Source organism: Crocodylus siamensis, chromosome 9 (genome assembly GCF_052110815.1).
Source record: "Crocodylus siamensis isolate JL-2025a chromosome 9, ASM5211081v1, whole genome shotgun sequence".
NCBI classification, from domain to species: Eukaryota; Metazoa; Chordata; order Crocodylia; family Crocodylidae; genus Crocodylus; species Crocodylus siamensis.
In genome coordinates, this window is record NC_143403.1 from 52996031 (window position 1) to 53016140 (window position 20110).

The 20110-nt window shown below is 43.9% G+C and overlaps 1 protein-coding gene across 1 annotated transcript in view; it reads left to right on the forward strand.

The window, feature by feature from the left end:
- FBXW8 (F-box and WD repeat domain containing 8) overlaps positions 1–15033 on the forward strand; it is a 70158-nt gene extending 55125 nt beyond the window's left edge. The window contains exons 8-11 of the mRNA XM_090062468.1: positions 5247–5374; positions 10794–10967; positions 13069–13185; positions 14206–15033. Of these exons, the coding sequence (XP_089918594.1) occupies positions 5247–5374; positions 10794–10967; positions 13069–13185; positions 14206–14350 (564 nt within the window). The 3' untranslated portion in view covers positions 14351–15033. The remainder of the gene's footprint in view (positions 1–5246; positions 5375–10793; positions 10968–13068; positions 13186–14205) is intronic.
- Positions 15034–20110: the final 5077 nt, after the last annotated feature.

Sequence of the window (20110 nt, forward strand, 5' to 3'; positions counted from 1 at the left end):
ACAGAGGGACTCTAGCTATTTCACAAAGCAGTTGCCTAAATTTGGCATTTAGCCAGGACACTGGGGCACACACCCCTGCTCTTGTAAAAAGTACTACAGGCTCTTTGATAACAAGTGTTTGGGGACTTGTTTTATGTTGCATCCAAAACAGGCATCTCCAGCAGCAGAGTAGTATCCTTAGCTACATGCTGGGGCGTTGGATGTACATGGGAGAGGTCCATGAATGCTAGTTCCTTCAGTAGCTTGCTCTTTCTTGAATATATTTTAGATTCCTTATGCCATGTTTGATAGTACCAAAGCATAAGATCTAACATAGCTCACAGGCCAACCTGGTCTGACTGTGGTAATTCTTTGTTCATTAATTTGTTGCTCTTTATGAAGTACTAGAACTGAATTTTAAAACATTTCCAAACACCCATTGATGTAAAGTTTCCTAAACTAGAGTAGGTTTTCCATTCTCTACCCACTCCCTCTTCTAATACATCTGCCAACCTATTTCTCAGTACATCTCATCTGAGAACAGTGGCCACAGGTTGAGACTCACCCAACTCATGTAATAAAGAGGGAAATTAGTCTAATGCATTGTCTTAACAAAAGGGAGAGTATGAGCATGAATAATTAATATCACTAGTCTGTGGCAATCAGATAAAATGAAGTCCCATTTGCTCAGCCTTATTAAAAGAGAGAGAGAGAGAGCGAGGGGGAGATGGTAAAGGTCGTTAAGGGACTTGTAACATGGAAAGAACCGCCTCTGAGATAGATAATGTGTTTTCTAATCTCTGTGGTCTTTAACTAAACGTAATGGTAAAGGTACTCGTTGGATATTTCTGGCTTATTGAATTATTAAACATTCTAGGAGATCACTTGACTCTTGTCCAATAACTTAGGCTTTTTCATTTGACAGATGTTAGCAGGTAAAGATTTTGTGATTTGTGTTTTAGTCCGTGATAAATTTATGCAATATTTAAATAGTTCCTTTCCCTCCTTCTGCACCAAAATTCCTGTTGTGAGAAGCGATTACCTTGTTACACGTTACCCTAAAGTACCCCAGTTCACACCCCGAAATTCTTGGTTCTGTACCTATTAGGTCACTAGTCTTATGTGTCCATTATAGGATTATAAATGTCTTCAGAAGGGTAATCCCTTTGCTACGTGCATTATAAGATTATAAACCTCCTAAAGACCTTATACTTTATTTCCCCTTTAACACATGGGCCCTTATTTCAGCTCCCAAATGACCAGGTTTTTCATTCATTATCCTTGGCCTTTGAAAGAAAAAAATCCTTGTTATCTGGTGGGTATTACAGAGAGCTCGGCAGATGTGTTACAGTAACTTCAAAATTCTGTCATCACTGCAGTTATAAGCCCACTATTTTTAAGGTTTTAACAGTCAGGCATAGAGTTACCACATTTTCTCACATACAACACACAACTTTCTGTCCCCAAAAGACAGCTGCTGGAAATTGGCATGTGCATTATAAGCAAAGAAATATGGTAACAGCAGTTTCTACCACTTAAGCATCTACCAAGCAAAAGCAAAGCTAGGTCTGCATAGGATCCACAGGGACTAGAACAAGGAGTGACCTGGGCTCCCTGTCTGCTGCTACTCTGTTACTTACTGTAACAAAATATCTTCTTTTTCATAGATTTCATAGACATTAGGGCTGGAAGGGACCTCGGAAGATCATCAAGTCCAGCCCCCCGCCCAAAGGGCAGGAAGTCAGCTGGGGTCATAGGATCCCAGCAAGATAAGCATCTTTATCCTGCCTTTCAAAAACGAAGTGGTGTGGATATGGGGCATGTTGCATGCAACAAAATATGGTTTTTTTAGCTGAAACTTATGGACAACTAAAGGGCCAGGGAAAAAAAAGTAACAAATAGGTTTATATCAAATATTTGGGATTTTTGGGGATGGCAAGATTTCAATTGAAATTTGATCTGAGCAGTTAAAGGATGATGTAACTATATACTGAAAACAGTAATGAACGTTTTTTCATAATAGAGGGCTTTAGGTCAGAAAAACAGATGCCTAACACAAAACACAGAAAAAAGGGTAGGGGAAACAATGTGAGGAAAGAGTGAAAGGAGACACGGAACGTGTCCATTTGTGTCCTCATTAGTACCATGAGCTTGGAAGGTCCAGTGGACCAGAACCTTTGCTTTGTGTAAGATATTTATACAAACAGAAAGATTAAAAGGTTCAATCATCTATAAACTTTGCAAGCATAAATTAAAAAAATAAAAAGCATGTTTGCCCAGTTAAAATACTGGCAAAGCTATTTTTCGAAATGACACTGCAAGGAGTGTGAAAAATAATTGTATTCAGGAATTGCTAAGAAACAGATTATAAAATTGGTAGCAGCAAATTTTCAGTGGGGACTTCCCTGTTCATAATGAAGCAAATTTTACAAATCATTTCCCAGTTACATGTTTAAAAGGTGAATTGGAGCCAAGGTCTATTTGTTGAATTAATAGTCAACAAATACTTCTAAATATCAGCCCCAGGGGAGTTTCATGGGAGCAACAAGAGGCCCTGCCTCACAGGAGCTAAGCATTAAGTTAGAAAGGGAGGGTCTTGATTCCTAGAATTAGGTTGGAGTCTTAGCTGGCCAACTCTGCCACAAATCCTCCTCAGACATAAACGATATTCAGCAGCATTTGTTTTTGTCTTTCATGTGAAATCTTTCAAAAGAAAGGGGTTGCCTGCAAAACACATGCCTTGGTTTCCTCTGTACTTTCACAATAAAAAGTAATTTAACACAGTGTTTTGGCTAAAACAGCATTTTTTCCAGTGTTGTGTTGTATGCTGGCTGTGTTGCATCTCAGAAAAGTCTGCGTTTCACTGGCGAGTTATAAATGCACAGGATTGAAATGGTTGCCTCAGATCAGGGGCAGATCCAGAGAAGTTGCGGTGGTGTAGCTGTACCCCCCTTTTCAACTGGACCATGCTGCTGGAGCCTCTGGGGATTTTGAAATAGTCCCCAAAGCAGGTAATAATCCCCCCTCGCTTATCCTCCCTGCTTAGAGGAATGTCCTCTCTCCTCTCCTTCCTCCCATCCCCTCCTGCTGTTGCTTTTCCCGTGGTCCCTGGTCCTGGGTGAGGGAATCTTCAGCGTTGTTCTTGCCCTCTCCAGCTGTGCTGCATGGAGACTGAGCTCCCCTAGGGCAGCAACAGCAGCAGTGGCCATGGCCAGGGGTGCCACTTCCTGGTGCCCGCTCCTGCGGGGACTGGGCAGGGTGAGGAAGCCCACTCCTGATTGCTGCTGCCACTGTGAGTGTGGCTGTCCCAGCTAAGCCTAGTCCTCACAGCCTGGCTGGACCAGGCAGGAGTGGCTCTGAAACTTCCCCCACCTCCAGGAAAGCAGCAGTGGCAGGAGAGGGGTGGATGGGGGTGCTTACCTGCTTTGAGGACTTTAAAAAAAGCCCAGGCCTCCTGCAGCATGGACTGCCTGCACTGGTGGGTGGGTAGGGGGAGGAGGCGGGGAGCAGGGGGTGCAGCCACCCCTCCCCTGCAGCACTCCCCGTTACCAAATCCTGAATCTGCCCCTGCCTGAAACGTATACTGCTTCTTTATGGACAGTGTTGTTATGCAGTTTATAAGCACCTTTTCCTGGCCTCTCATTCATCTTGTTTTGGAAGATTTATTTTTCTCTTTCTCCAGAAGTAAGTTGAGTTGTATTTTGATCCTGTGGTGATGGAAACAAGTGCTTAAAAGAAAAGGTTGATGCCCAACCAACCCTTCCTAGACACACTACTTTCCTAGCCTTAAGATAAGGAGAAATGGCAGTTGTTATTGTAAGGTCTCAAATTTTGCTGCGTTCCTCAAATTCTCTAAATGTTCATTATTTTAAAAAAAAACACAAAAAACTTTCTGTTGCTAAGAGACAGTCATCACAAAAGGGTTGTTCAAGGTAGGTTAATTTGACCTTTCGCAAAACTGGAGACAAAATTAGATGGTTAATCCACCTTACTTTGGTAAGGTTTCAACTTCAAAGCTAATCAGCCAGCAAAATTCTAATTTATGTTAAGCACAGATAATGCTTTTCTTTCCTTTGAATTTTTCTTTAAAAAGCTGTCAACAAAGCAATGATGTACTGTTAAAATGTAAAAGCTATATGATGCAAATATGAAGGTTCCTACAATGATCCAAATGTGACTTTCTCACAGTGTATATTTTTTGTGCTGCTGAAAAGTCATACTGTAACATTTATTAATTTACACACAAAACCAGAAAAATGGAAGTTGAAAAGACCATGCATGCAGGATGGTTATGTTAATGTTCCCATAGAAACCTTGCCTCTTTTTTTCCTTGACATTTTAACTGTCTAACCTTAATATTGGATTGGCAGAGATTGTATTTATTGATTGATTGATTGATCTAAAGGGACAACAGTTTCCCAAAATGACCTAAATGTAAGTTCAAGTACCTTGGCTGCTACTGAGCCCACTTGCTGATTTGTACGGTTTGACAATCACATGTTGCTTTCCTTAGAACTACTCTTTCCCTAAATGAGAGATGAAATTGTCTATGCAGAAGAAACAATGAAATAGCATACTGTGCTCTCAAACGCAAGTAAACAAGTAGGAAAATATGTAGTCTTTTTGCAGTGAACTTGGATATTACTTGTAGTAACAGTAGGTACATTTTCTTCTGGAAAGAATTGTGGTTTAAGTTGAATGATATGGTAGTCTGTCTAGCTGACTATAAAGGGGTTTTGTGTGGTGTCTATTATGACTAGATGTATGCATTCAATTATATTCTCTATTTTTCTCTTTTGCCATCTTTTGTAGAATCTTTCTCTTTTCTGTTTCTTCATTGTTTTTAGAAAACAGGTAGAATTAGCTTCCAGTACTATTACAAGTAAAATATAAAATCTGATCACTTCAAAGAATTGACCAAAACAAAACCAATTTCACTTCCTTTGACCTGCCAAGGTTTGTGCCCTCCTGTATTGGCAGTCCAGAGCTAATGTTTAGGCTACACATCCCTGATTCTTAACAACTTCTTATAATGTTAGTCTGGTTTTGTGTTACTCCAGAATGTGTTCTACTAGTGTTCTCTTCCGTAGTGATGTACCTGTATCCTGATTACATCCCAGAAGGTGGAGAGGTGGGTTTGCAAACCATCTCTTTAATAAAATCTGGCCCATGACAATCATGTTTTGGTTTATACTACACTAAAATGTACTTGGTGTGGCCTGCTATATTTTACCTGACATGTAGGTTTTTTGTTTTTTTTCTGCCAGATACTTCTCTACAACCTGGAAACGGGTCAGTGTGTAACACAGCTAGGCAGCTCCTTGGGTGATTTCACATGTGTCAACCTCCAGGATAGCCCTCCATACATGCTTATCACTGGCAACAAAGATAGGAGGTATGTACAACTAGGAGCAGCAGCGTTATCTAACACTGGGGTCATCTTCCTCTCTGATTACCTGCTGTCCTACAGCTGGACTTGTTAGAATTTTGGTTCTCTCCTAAAATGTCAAGCCCAGCCAGTGTGAACTTCAAGAACAAAGTATTAGGTAATAGTTGGATGTGGCTGCTGTTTTGCTTTGTTTCTGAAAGCACCATGGGAAGACTTTCTTTTTAAGCCATTTGGTGGACACAGTTGGTGTACAGCCCAGCGAGACCACTTGGAATATTTTCCACTTCCCCACCACCACCCGCAAAATTAGTTTGGCATTTAAAAGCTCACTTTCTGATATTAAAAAAATAACCTAAGGGATGAATCATGTAGGATGAGAATAGCCCGTCTGCCAAATGATGTCAAGAGTGTATTTCGGAACACTGCGGTGTCCCTCAGGTGACAAAAAAGAGACTTTCATATGAACAGATTCCAGCTTCTATTTAGCTGATTAGCAGCCTTCTCTTTAACTCTTTGGCTTGGGGAGTTGGATTTTCCCTGCTCGATATCCAGTGCCAGAAACGGACGCGCTGGGAACAGTCGGTGTGAAAGGATTAAAGTGCTTAAAAAGACCCTTTGAGTCCAATTTTTAGGTTTTCTTTTTTTGGCTAGTTATCTGCAAGGTCTGATCCAGTGTACCAAAGAGATGTGGGATGGCGAGGGGCCAGTGTCTAATGGCTCCCCACTCCTTCCCTCCTCCCCTCAGTGCTGGGCATCAGACTGCAGGTGGTGGTCTGGTTCTGTGGTGGGTATCAGATTGTGAGGCGGATCCTTTCCATTGCCAAATCCCAGACCTCTGTCCCGCCAGTGTAGCAGCTTGCAAAAATGATTATTTTGTCAAACATTTTTTTCCTTTCTAGTGAATAGGTAGTGTAAGCAAACCACAGACTTTGTCAGCAAAGAAAAAGCAATAAATCTCTGAAGTTTGATGCATGTAACTGAATCCTGGGGGATTTTTCTCTTAGTAAAGCAGATAAGATATTTTCCAAAGATCCTGTGGATCTCAGTGTACCCACCTGTATTCTCTTGCATGTTGTTATGCCAGAATGAGCAGGGGACAGAAGGAGCACAGGTAAATGTAATCCCCATGTTCACTTAAGGAGTTAAAAGTGATTTTCCCTAATGTACTGTCTTCTCCAGTTATAAACACAAAAATCTTTTACATTTTATTGACAAGAATTTGGAGCTATGACTTTACAGCTCTGTTAACTGGAAAACAGGCATCAGTGGTTGCTCACTTAAATAGGAGATCTTCTGTAGTTTAAATCAAAGTTGAATTCCTCACTAGCAATTACTTTAAGGGCATTAGCAGCAGGAGGGGTTTCAGCGGGACAACTATATCACTGTATAAATGGTATAGGTTCACTATATAAATGGTATAATAGTATATATTCCCTTTAATGGGTTTAGATGGCATAAACAGGGGAACGTAGTACTGGAGTTAGTTTGGGATGTACTCAGGATTGTTGAGCTTCAAATTTGACCTTTGTTATCTGGTACAGTCTTCTGTTTGATACATCTGATTAAAAAAATAAAAGCAATCCCTTGAGAAAAGGAGTAAGTTTTTGGTACATTCCACAAAACATTTTTTTTAAGTCGATCCTGAAATCTTGGTGATGTAGTTAATGATGACTGAGAGCACTTAATTCACATCAATTAAAAAGTACCCAGTGGCATCATAAGAATGAGGACTCGCTACACAGCAGCTGTCTTTTGTTCCTTGAAGGAACCTTAAAAAGCTTATGGCATTGGAAAAATGAATATCACTGGAATCCAGCTCCTGCCACTGCTGGAAAGCTTTGCATGAGAGGATGAGTTTTACTTTTCCCCTAGACCTGACCAGACTTACAATGGAGCAGTCAAATATCAGAGCCAAAGGCCTGGTCACAGAGAACACCTTGCTTCTGAGTCCTTTGAACTCCTATAGATCTGAGGTGTTCCCACTGAGCCCAGCTGTGGCAGAAGAAATGGAGAGACACAGCAGGCTGGGATTAGTTAGAGCCTCACATCAGGTTTACGATACTGTCTTTTCTTTTCTAAACAAATCCAAACAATCCACGTGTTCTTTCGAATCTTCCAAGGGTGTCGTGATGGAGATGTGCCTGAAAGCTGGGCCCTTGCTAGGGAGACAACCAGGAAGCAGTCTGAGCTTCACTTCCAACTGTGCTTGCTAAATAGTAGAAACCTCAATTATCATACAGGGCATTTATGGGCAAAGAGGAAGAGTGCTAGGAGCGAGAGCACTTCAGAGATACTCTTTCCTTACCCGATACACAGTTCTAAGGCTTGCCTGATGCCGTCTCACTGCTCGAGTAGGGGAAAGCTAGTTGTTTTTCATCCTGTAACTGTTCTGGTAAGTTATTAGTAGGCGTTGTTACAGAACTGCACAGAGTGTGCTCCCCTTTCTGTTCCAGCATGTTTTCCTGCCTATCAGATGGATTCTGCTCTGTTGGAGTCTCTGGACAGTTCTGTCTTCTTTTGTTTCAATTGTCAGAATAGAGTTATTTGCAGACTCCTCTGGTGCAGTTTTGATTAGAGCATGGAAAGGGGGGCTTCCTGGAAACAGCACTGGGATCAAACCATGAACAGTGAACATAATACACTTAAAGCCTTGGAAAATCTTTTTTCTTTGTGAGCTTATGTCTGCTTGATTCTTCCATTCTTGCTATTCTTCATGCCCAGAGGGTCTTCCTCTAAAATTTTAAGTATTTTACATCAGAATGCTTATTACTTGGGCTTTGTGTTCCCTCATATACTATATTTTATCACTTTGATCTTAAAATATATGTGTTAAAGGTGATCCCTCTCTGCTGGATTTTAACTTGCTACTGTTAGATTTCAGGCAGCAATGTAGATTTGTATTTAGGTGAGCTCAGAGACTGATTTGAATTGGTGCAAGGTAATCCTTACCTCCACACAGACGCATGCCCTGTCAGTGTCTACAAACAAGTGACTAAACATCTGGCAAACTCAGTTCTTTATCTCAAAATGAGACTTTATAGAGGTTTCTCCGTCTAACTGGCTATTTGCTCTTCAGTAGGTTTGATCTCATTCTTTTGCTTCCTCACCCACTTGGATGCTATGGTCATTACCATTTTTATTTTGGTCCCAATTCAGGACAGGATCTTTATTAAACATAGAAATAAGAAAAGTAGCTCTTTTCAAAAGCACTAAAGTTTACATGAATTGAAGCTTCATCTTCAGTGTACTGGTAAAGAAGTGGAACCTAATGAGCCTGATTCTGAAATTAAGAGCTGCTCCTTAGCCTAAATTAGGAGCAGCTTTACTGAAATTAGTGAATGTACACATTTGTAAGAACCGTATGGCAGAGATCAGAATCAATATGTTGCAAGTAGAAAGTAAAAGTTGAAAATTACCCATATCATAAATAAACTTGCAGTCATTGCCCAGCAGGATATTGTTAAGATTGCAGTGAAGGCAAAACCTGGAGGCAAAAATGCAAGAACCTTTCCACTAATGCAGATAGAAATGCAACCTTTATAGAAGTATAGCCACAGATGTCTTAGACAGAAAATACTGAACATTTTGGCTGATTGATCCAGCAGTTGAAAGTCTGAGCTGTTTTTTGAACGTTCTGATTTTGATCTCTGATGAGCTGAGGGTGATGGCCATTTCACTGTTAATGGTTGATTCCTGTGTGTGGTAACATGTTCATCCTTTGATTTTTTTTTTTTTCTCTTAAATGGTGTAATGCTTGGTCCCTTGTCTTTGAAAAGCATATTGTGTTTTACCTTTTTTTTATGGGTAATGCTTAGCTAGTAAAGAGACAGGTGCCTTAGCAATAACCTCATATGACTCTCTGTGTTCATGATGCAAAGATAAAGAAATAGTTCTTTTATCTAACTTTAACATTCGCTTTTCATAGCATGTGCAGAGAAGCTCAGTTCCTTAAAGTTAGAGAGTTTTTTCAATTAACGTGTAATAGTACTGGAAGCTAATTCCGTCTGCTTTTTTAAATAATCAAGAAACAGAAACGAGACCGATTCTACAAAACATGGCAAAATCCAGTGGCACAGTAGGGCTTTTAAAGAGCTGAAACAGGTTCCATCAGTCTTCTTTAAGGATCCAAACTGGTACAATGACAGTGAAATGGGGAGATTTTAAACACAGCATGGAAGATAAGTTCATATACTGGGGTTCTCTTTAGTAGCCTGTCTGGAAAGGGCGAAAGGATTGCCAAGCAAGAATTAGCAGGTTTTCTAGCTTCAAATGGGAATCCATTGAATGGCGTTAATAGAGTAGAGCCTGGATCATTTGTATCCAGGTGGTTCACAACCTGTTTAATTCACAGTGGGCTGCCAAATTAAAAATGAGTCACTCATTTGAAAAAAAAAAAAAGGCTGCTTGCTGCAGCTTTTATCAAAAGGCACAGCTTCTTCAGTCAGCTGGAGCACAGCCACAGTCCTGCGCAGCTGGTCTGAGAAGTGCTTCCCTTTGAAAAAAGTAGCACACCTTTGCTCTCCCACGCAGCTGTTTGCTGTGGCTTTATATGACCCCAGCTAGCTCACAAACTCATCTTTGCTGGGGACTTACAAGGGTGTCTCAGAAAGTAACAGCAATTTTGAAGTAAATCCATTCTGTGTACACTTTTCCTTACTCTGCATAGTCTTCAATGAGTTCAATATTGCTGACATGAGTGTTCATTGCTGCTGTGTTGTTTTCCACTTATTACACACAAAATGGTTTTATTTCAAAATTAACGTTACTTTCTGAAACATCTCTGTAGAAGGCAAACCGTGCTTGTTACTAATCCTAATGGGGCAGATCTTCATTATCAGCTGTGTCTGTGTCCTAGCAGTTGAGAATGAAGGTACACAATTTAATGTACTCCAGTGTTTGACAGAAAAAAGCCAAAGGGAGCCCTCCATAGTATGGACTAGGGGTGGCCAACCTGTGGCACAAGTGGCATGGGCAGCCTGTGTGTGTGGTATGTTGTGGATCAGGCAGGGGACAGGCAGCGTAACAACAGATACAGCAGAAAGCAAAAGACAGAGCAGGAGATTAGGCAGAAGATGATCAGAGTGGCAGCCAGGGAAGGTAGGGCTAATTTGTGGCATCCCTGCTAAAAAAGTTTGGTTTCCACTGGTCTAGACTCTTGAAATCTCTTAAGGAAAACAGATATAGTATGAAACTATATGGAACAAATAGGGTAATAGAAATAGCTGATGGTTTTAAACTGCTAACTTTACTGGGTTTCTGGTTTTGCCTGTGAATTGCAAGCTCTTCTTTATGAGAAGTCTGGATTTTGCAGGTGCAGTGTTGCTGACACATTCTGTGCTAACAAAACCAAAGAGTGCTTGAACTTTAGGATACACAGGCCAGAGTAACAGCTGTCCCTCTGTCTCCTTGCTTTCCTTTTGTTCAGGGTCAGGGTGTATGACCTCCGCCAAAGCCAGTCCTTGTGCTCCCTCTATGCTCACCACTTAGGAGTGTCTGCGGTACAGATGGACGACTGGAAGATTGTTAGCGGAGGAGAGGAGGGCCTAGTCTGTGTGTGGGACCAGCGGATGGGTGCCAAGCTATGGGAGATTCATGCCAGGTAACTTTGTCTATTTGATGGGTTTTACTGCCATGGCACTTTCAGATCCAGGTGCCAGTGGGAATGACTGAATTGGCAAGTTGTCACTTTGTTCCTGAACATCATATGCCTAAAGTTTCCAATGACAGTGCACCAATTCCATCTGTGCTGTCTTTCATGGACCTACTGGCCAGCCTGGCTGTAATCATCTGGTCTGGAGAGGGATCCAGCTGGCTTAACCTGTGTGGGGGCGAGTAGTGGGGGGTAATGTATGTGCACCTGCACCACAACTTTCAAGTGGGGTTTTTTATGTCTCTTTAATTAAAACGGCATTTACAGGCTAAAAATATTTATTCTTAAATGCCAAGGTTGTCTCAGTAAGTTACTTTTACCGCTCAGTTACTGCAGAAAAAGTTGTTCTTAAATCCAGTTTATATTTCATGGTTTATTTTTTGCGTTACTCTGAGGTATGGCCATGAAACTTGTCGCTTCCCTTCTCTGCATACGTTCCATAGGACAGTGTTGCAATCTGCTGCTAGTAGCCAGCAAGGCGGGGTATGCAGATGTGTATTGGTGCTGGGAGATGGAATTTTCTTAAAATGTCAGAGTCTGATAAAATTTCCCTTGGTCTAAACTTTTGTTAAATTCATTTTGCCACTCCTGAATTTTTGGTAGTTTTGGCCTGATGTTTTGTCTGTTTTGGTTGTTTTCACCGACTGTTTGTGCAGCATCTCATGTTCCTGGGTTAGGATGAGACAGAGAGGACTTTATATATAAAATAATATAAACTCCTTCCACAGCTCACTCCCCCTTCACACACACCACCTCTCTTTCTCTCTCTCTCCATAGCACCTTCATGTATTCAGTTAAAAAGGTGAAATCAGAGAGCTAAAAATGATACTTCTGGCAGACTGACACTCCCATGGTTGTCTATACCTCAAGCACAGTTTGCTTGAACAATCCTTGGGAATGGAGAGGAACCATTAGTTACAAGGGCCAAATCTGAATGACTTCCTCCCATGGGTAAAATTCCCCTGCCATTAAGTTTTGCCTGCATATAAACCTTAAGATTTTGCCTTTTGCCAGCCTCAGAACAGTTGCCCCACCAAAACTTCTTGATAAAATGAAGAGATGCAGCCTGATTTCCTTCCTCCCCACAGTGCTGAGGTGCACGAGGCAAGGTACTTACAGCCCTAGAGTTCAAGCCAGGCCATTGATTAATAGCAGATGTTCTTCCTCTGTTTTGACCTCAAAAGTTACAGTGCTCTTTGTAATGCAGTTGATGCATTAGGGACAATGTTGCATTGATTGCCTTCTGACACAACACTTTATTGAGGATGTCAGGGAAGGAAGGTGACATCTAACTGCTGAGCTACAAGGATTGAGAAGGAATCAAAAGATATGGCTGGAGTCATTAGAATTAGTGACAGTAAAATTATTAACGTGTGGATGAACCTCAAAGTATCATCCAGATGAACAGTAGTGAGGGCCTTTCTAGGAAGGGAGAAGATTGTTTGGTGTCAATAGCCATGTAGGGGATGGAGAAGAAAACAAGCAGGGGAGATGGTAGGATGTGTAACAGGCTCAGTTTGATGTGCCATTTTTTCCTCTGGGAATTGAAAGACTCCTGACTAATGGGGAAAAATAGATATAAGGGTTCTGGTGTGGTTATTTAACCTATTTACAATGATACCACCCAGCAGATTCACAGCATATGATTATGACCAAAGAGGCATGAAATAAGAATCATGGCCACAGCTGGCTTTGAGAGGCTCTGCTCTTTGTGTTTGGGAGCTACTATAACCCTAGAAAAGCCAATGAAGCATAGTCTGCACTCTCTTGGTGTGGCTTCACAGCACTGCCAGGGCACCTGCAGTTGACTGGCACTTTCCTCTACATTTGAACTAGACTCCACTAGATGGTGCTAAAACTATGTTTTATGCAGGGATATTGCCTACAGGTAGCGAGGGTCAGGTTTCTCAGCTTCTGACTTAAACATATAACACTGTATTAGGGAATTGTTATCTAATAGTATCTGTAGTAATTTCTGCATTCCTCTTAGATCTCAGGTGTCTCATGTGTAAATGGATTCTCCCACCCAGTAATGCTGTCTAATTTGCAGGCACCCAGTCCGGTATCTTTGGTTCAACTCTCACAGTCTCATCACAGCAAACATCCCAGATGAGAAGAACCCCCGAGGTGCCAGCATCATGGATGACGACCTGACAGCTCACCGCAGGTGAATTAGCTGGCTCTGGAAGGGCCACATTTGTTGCACCTGACTGCTAAGTCTAAAAGTCTGAAAATGTAATCTGTTAAACACCTGGGTAATCCAGTAATCAGATACATGTGCAGCATTTGAGAGCTATTACAAATAAATCTTTCAGTTTGCTCTTCTTCCCTCTAAACTCAAAAGATTGTTTCTTCTTCATCGGATGAACACACGTGCCCCTGAAGTAGTATAGAGAATGCAGCCCCTTGCCTTGCTTGAAGGCATCTTCCTCCAAGGGGAAAAAGCCCAAACTCAGGTTTTGGAATTTGCATTGCATTTTATTATTTCCATTCTGGTTTCCAAGTACAGTAAAAGCTTTGTTATCCAGCATGAGTGGGGTATGGGGGGTGTTGGTTGTCTAAAAATTCCAGTTATCTGAAATTTATACCTATCAAGGAAGATAGGAGTGCGCTGCAGTCACCCCCACCAGGAAGAGCCCAGCGCTGTCCTGCCCCACCCCACACAGAATAAACAACAGAAATACTTGATGCGCATGCCGGGTAGACTTGACAAAGATTCCCGTTGCTAAAGTGAGGATTTGTATTGGGGGATATTGGAAATTCCATTTAATAGAGTATTCCAGTTAGTAAACTGCCAGTTAACATAGCTTGTACTGTACCAAGCTATAGTGTACTCATGTTCTTGGCTCCTGAATTATATTAGAACATTTAGAGCAGGTAACAGTAAATCAAAGTTCATCTTGAGGCTCTACATAGAGCCCTACAAGAGTCAGGAAAGAATTTGCTTCCATACAATACTGCACAAATGTCTACATTTGTATTGGAGCTATTACCTTAGGAATGATATTTGCTTTCTGAAGCATCAGGTTTTGATTGTTGCTTGGAAGCAGGATACCAGCCTTGAAAGCTGATCTTATACAACAAGCCATACCTTCTTGCTAGTGTTGGATATTGGTAAAAACTTGTGATTTCACTTGTAGTGCAAATAAAAATGGTGCATTGACCTTCTTGGTTGTGTTTTGTACAGGCATCGTGGAATCATCTATGCGTATGAATTCTCAGTGGACCAGTTGGCAGTAGAAAGCATCCTTCCTATCTGCCGCTCTTCCTACGATGAAGCGACTGGTTACAACTACAACATTGGCCTTTCAGTCCCTTATGACAGCATTTAGGTAACCTTGGAATGGTTCCTCTTGGTCTGTGGTCCAGTTCACATGGAGCAGAAAAGGAATAATTGAAGTCACAGGGAGTGATTTGCAGAGGACTGCATTGACTTAAGGTATATTTATTGGGCTGGGCTCATGCTGAAAACTGGAGACACATGCAGGAGTTGAATAATATGCCCCAAAACATATTATTAAAATATGTTGCTATGCAAATAACCCAGAATGGCTTTTGGAGCTTTTGCTATGGATGACACAGATTGAAGAATGAATGAGAGACAGGCTAATAGTCCATTTCCACAGCATGTGGGAAGACAGTGCACCATGGTGTGGGGAAACAAGAACCTGGAGTGGTAAAGAGAAAGAAAACTGTTGTGTTGAAGACAGGACATGGAGCACACAGAGAAGCCCAAGCCCCTGCCGATGTTCGGCCATTCTGAGAGGAACTAAAAGCTAAAACTAGGAAAGGTCTGCTGGTGAGGCATACACTTGGGATCTCTTCCCTGTGTGACCAGCTGCCAGCTCTGACTACCATGAATGCCTCAGGGCACATCCAGCAGCCCATCCCAGAAGAAGGCACACTGGGCTGTGTGGAGGGGGTAGTTTGGCTGGAAGATGTGGACACTAAGGGGAGTCATGAACCTCAATTGTTTTTAAAATAAATATTTAAATACATTTTTTTTAAAACAGTCTCACTCTGTTGGTTAAATGTTCTGTAGTGTAAATGGCTTTGTCATAAGGACTTGAATTCTTCAAGACTTCAGGGTAGAGTTGATCCTGGGCACTGACATGAAAAACTATTCTCCTATCTTGGAAATAAACCATAGTCCTCCACTTCCTGGGAACCTTTCTGGAGTGATTCCCTAATTATGATTGTATGAGCTTTCCCATCGCTGAAGTAAGGAGAGATTCAGAGAGTGATCCCACTTGTACAACAAAGCAGCTGCAAGCAGGGCAGCGTGTATGTTCTGAATCTTCTCCTTGCTTAAGTTGACATAAATTGAGTCATGCTGAAGAGTGCCAGGATCAGACTCTGGAGAATTAAAATGTAGGACCAGGGCTGTGTCTCAACACAGAAGTCACACCCATGTAACTGAGACTGGTGTGGCTAAGCAGGTGCCCGAGTCGTGCCTGGATGTGCTTTCAGCAGTTTAAAACCAGTTACCTTGGAAGCTTAACCAGGTTTCCATCGATTAAAAGTGCCTACCCATTTCCAACGGTTTAGCTGAGCAGTGTTTAAAATTGCACTTCAGTTACATTGGGGCACCTCTGTACAGGGGAGACCTTGGAAATACAGGAAAACTGCTTACGCAATGGTTCCTTGTTGGACTATAATAAACATCATTTAGGCCAGTCTCCCAGTTCCTGAATTAGGCCCAGTTTGGGTTCATCCCTCTTCTGCCTGGAGAGTGAAATCACTTACAATTATTTATGGTGTTTGGCTTGTGATGTTTTCCATGACTCTCTCTCTTCTGTGACTCATGGCATTAGTGGAAAAGATGGGGAAACCCCAGTCAGTGCAACTGGCCATGTAATAAAACCCACTGTATATTTTCAAGAAGCCTGTGATGCATGTCTGCCAGTGGCCTTCCTGCCTCTCCTTGGTGAAGGGCAAAAAGCAACCAGAGCCTCTAATCTGGCTCAGGAGTGTAGCAGAATCTTATTAAATGAATACCTTGTTGTGGCAAAAATGACTGACTGAGCAAGAATGGCCCTGCCCATATTCTGAAAGGGCCATGCAAGCACTGCCAGATCTCCTCCCTCCCCTGATCTCTGTAGTGTGCAGTGGGTAACCTGCCACCCTCCCTTCTTTACCTTTTCCTGACCTGACCCAGCACCTCACCCTTTGCCACTTTTCAGTTTTGCTTTGCTCCCTCAGGGCAACTTTGCCCCCCCCCTCCTTTGCCCTGTCAAGGTTAGTGGAGGTGCTTGCAAACCTGTCCCAGCTTCCTGCCTCTCCCTTCTGGAGTGCTCACATCCTTCTGCATGTGCTCTCCTCTCTTCTCAGCCTTATCTATTTTTTTCTATCTTCCTTAACAGCAGGGGATCCGTGAGATGTTGTGCAGGTTAAAGCTTAATTGTGGATATATTCTGTGGAAAGGATCTTCTGTCTTCAGCATGATCTGAGGCAGTGGTTCATTAGGATCAAACCTGAGCCTATTTGATCAATGGGAATTCTGCTGGTGACTTCAACGAGAATAGAATTTGGCTCTGGATGCAGCTGTTATCAGAGCAACTTCGTAATGCAGATGGCTTATTCATTAAGCGGATGGCTTATTCATTAAACAGAACTGTTCCCGTTATGGGCAGAAGCAGGATTTTTGGGGTAGTATTTTTTATTGGATCAACTCAAGGTGTTTTTTGCACATTCTCTGGATCATCCTGGCTACAACAGACCTTGTCACTGGTATTATTTTAAGAGGATCGCCTATAGCAAGAAACTGTATTCAGAATTACTCTGCTAATTCCATTTATAGTACATTCCAACCACAAAGCAGGGCATTTCTGTTGTTAGCAAGCAGCCATGATAGAATACAAGCTTTATTAGCTTTTTTCCCTGAAGAGGGAATATTGGCTTGCTCTACTTCCCAGTATCCTTTTATACAGCACTATAAGCAGGCATTGTGCTATCAGATGAAATATTGGCAATTTTTCTTCTCTAAGACCCGTAGCTGTGATCAGTGTGAGTGCAGTAACTATCTGGCCTTTTCCTGTCTAGAACTGAGGTGAACTGAAAGGCCAAGCGCACTGAGTGGATGATACAACCTGCTGATCAGGCTACAGCTGTTAGTCGAGTTCAGGTTTTTTTCTAGCGCAAGAACCTTGGAGGCCTCGGCGGTGGGAATGCTGGCTCTCGTGTCGGATGAAGCAGAAGTGGCACCTGACAGGTGGGGGAATCCCATCTCTATCCCTTTCAAACAGGGAGCTGACCTTTCAGCTGACTACCCATGCTAGGGACAAAAATTAGTACTGATCGATACACTGAGTAAAACACAGACAATGAGGACAAAACCGTTGATTTCCTAGGGAGCGCATTGCACTAGGCTTTCTTCAGGTACTGCTGGCCTCCAAAGAATGAAGAAAGGGTTCCCCAGAACCAGTTAAAAGCCCTTCATTGCTGGCTTGCCCCATCCTTGAAGATTGTACAGCTCCTCTCTCAGCCATAGCAACCTCTCTTCTCAGCTCCAGCATATGCATCCTAGACATGTGAGCACCATCATCTCTTCCACACTGCCTGGCTACTTACTTGCTTTGGGGCCAACACTGCCTCAGACAGTTGGATGGAGAGGGACAAGAGGCAAAAGGTTTGCAATCAAGTGTATGGTGGCCCTCTCTCCTTGGATGTTATTTCCCACTGCACAATTATTAGTCTTTACCTGGGGGTGGGGAAAGCCCCTTTGTATTTTGTTGCTCTTTCTATAGAGGGTCAGGACTGCAGTTACTGGCTCCCACCTAGTGTGTTTAAATAGCTCGGGCTTTGTGGGGGAGGGCAGGTGATCTTTCTGTAAGTTCATAGCACCTGACATAAGCTTCCATAATACCAAGTAAATGCCATCATGGCAGACCCATTGCTACAATGGAAGCGGGGCATGAACCTCTGTGCATGCTGGCTGTAGTGCACAGTAGGAACTAGGTGCAGGGAGCAGGTCAGCCACAGAGGGAACATGCCTTCAGTGTCAGATCGCTGTTGTCTTAACATCACTTTAGCGCATGGCCACTCAAAGCCTGTCTGCCTTGCATGTGTGAAGTTAGAGCAGAGCTGAAACTGTTGGATTGTTAGTGGGGAGGGGACAGACTTCTAGACAGTGACACAGTTGCTCTTGGTCCCTTATGGACCCCTGAACCTTGGATCCCAAATACACTTTCAGCCTCCTACCTCCTACTGCACTGATTTAATTCATTGCGTTTCCTAATTACGAGGCAAAGACAGGTCATTGTGGCCCTGTCTGCTTGGCTGTTCTGTATACGCTGCACAACATTTGTTCATTATCAAATTTTCTGTTGCACTGATAAAATTTACTGCCCTTAATGAAATTTCATCTTATGCTGCTGGACAACAACATGATGCAGCACCACATTATATACCAACTATCAGCATGTTGTCTTGGATTGTACCATGCTCCCTAATGTTCATTTAGTAGACACTGGCATATGCATATGCATACACACACACACACACACACACACACACACACACACGCATGTACATACATACGCATATATGCATATATATACACAGATAGACACAAATATATATGCAGGCACACCCACGCATACATACAGATGTGGGGGGTGTGGTTGATTGCTTTTCGGGGGGTTTTGTCGCCCCCCCCCATCCCCCGCACCCCCTCCTATTTTGCTGTAATAGCACATTTTGCCCTTGATCACTTTCCTCACCACCACGCCCCAGATGAGCATCCTGCCTTTGCTCTTTGCCAGTGCTGCACTTTTTAAGGCCTGGGGAAAGCCTATACATAGAGCAGGGGTGGGCAAAATACAGCCCGCAGGCTGGAAGCCATTCTAGCCACCCCGCGGGGCCCCTAAAAATATTTGGAAAATTAATATTTCTCTGCTCGTGGCAGTAGGACCCAGGGGAAGCCCAGCAGGCTCCAACAATAGGGGGCCCACCCGGACTCGCCCCCCCCCAGCTGGGGTTTCTGGGCTGGGAGCACGTGGCTGCCCCACGTGGGAAGCGCAGGTAAGTGGTGGGGGGGATGACCCCAGGCAAGGAAGGAGTGCAGGCGGGTGGGAAGTGGCCCTTCCTGACCCCACACCTGGTGCCCTGTGCTACAGCTGCTCACAGCTGGCGTGGGGCTGCCTGTGCCCACTCCAGACAGCCCCATGTGGGCTGTGAGCACCTGAAGCATGGGGCATCGGGTGTGGGAGGGGCCACTTACCCCCCCCCCGCACTCAGCTTTTCCCCAGGCTCCTTCCCTGCATGTAGAAAAGTGGCCCCTCGCCCACCCCATAGCTGGTGCTCCCTGCTGCAGGCACTTGCAGCCCACGTGGGGCTGTCCAGAGTAGGCACAGGCAGCCCCAGGCCGGCTGCAAACAGCTGCAGTGCAGGGCACCAGACATGGGGCAGGGGGAGGCTGCTTTCCCCCCCCCACACTCAGCACCACCTGGCCTCACTTGTAGGTTGGCAGTGGGGCAGGTTACAAGCTGGTACTGAACACGGGGAAGAGTGGCCCCTCACCTGCTCCATGGCCAGCGCCCTGCGCTGCAGCCGCTTGCAGCCTACCTGGGGCTGCCTGTGCCTGCTCCAGATAGCCCCACAGGGGCTGGGAGCACCTGCAACGTGGGGCGCTGGGCATGGAGTGGGTGAAGGGCCACTTTTCCCAACGCTCAGTACCAGCTTCTTCCCTGCTGGGGCGGAGCACTGCCCCCTGGCATGTACCGTGGGGCTGGGGGCACTGGGTATGAGTGGGCAGGGAGCCAGCAGGAGCACAGGGCCCACACCAGTGTCCCAGGGCCAGTGCCAGCAGGGCCCAGAGCAGGGTGGCAGGAGTGCAGGGTCCTAGCTGCAGGGGCTCTATGGAGCCGGGCCAGCTCCCCCCTCCCTGCTGGTGCAGCCCAGCCTGGCTCCATGGACCCCCTGCCAGCCTGCGCCCCTCCTCTGAGCCCCTTGGTGCTGGCCCTGGGACATTGGTTTCAAGACATTGGGACGTTGGTCCCAAGATGGTGACCAGGGGCGAGACACCTGTCATGGGGCAGGGCTACCCATGCGGCCCTCAACAGCCTGCCAAAACTGGGTATGCGACCCTCTGC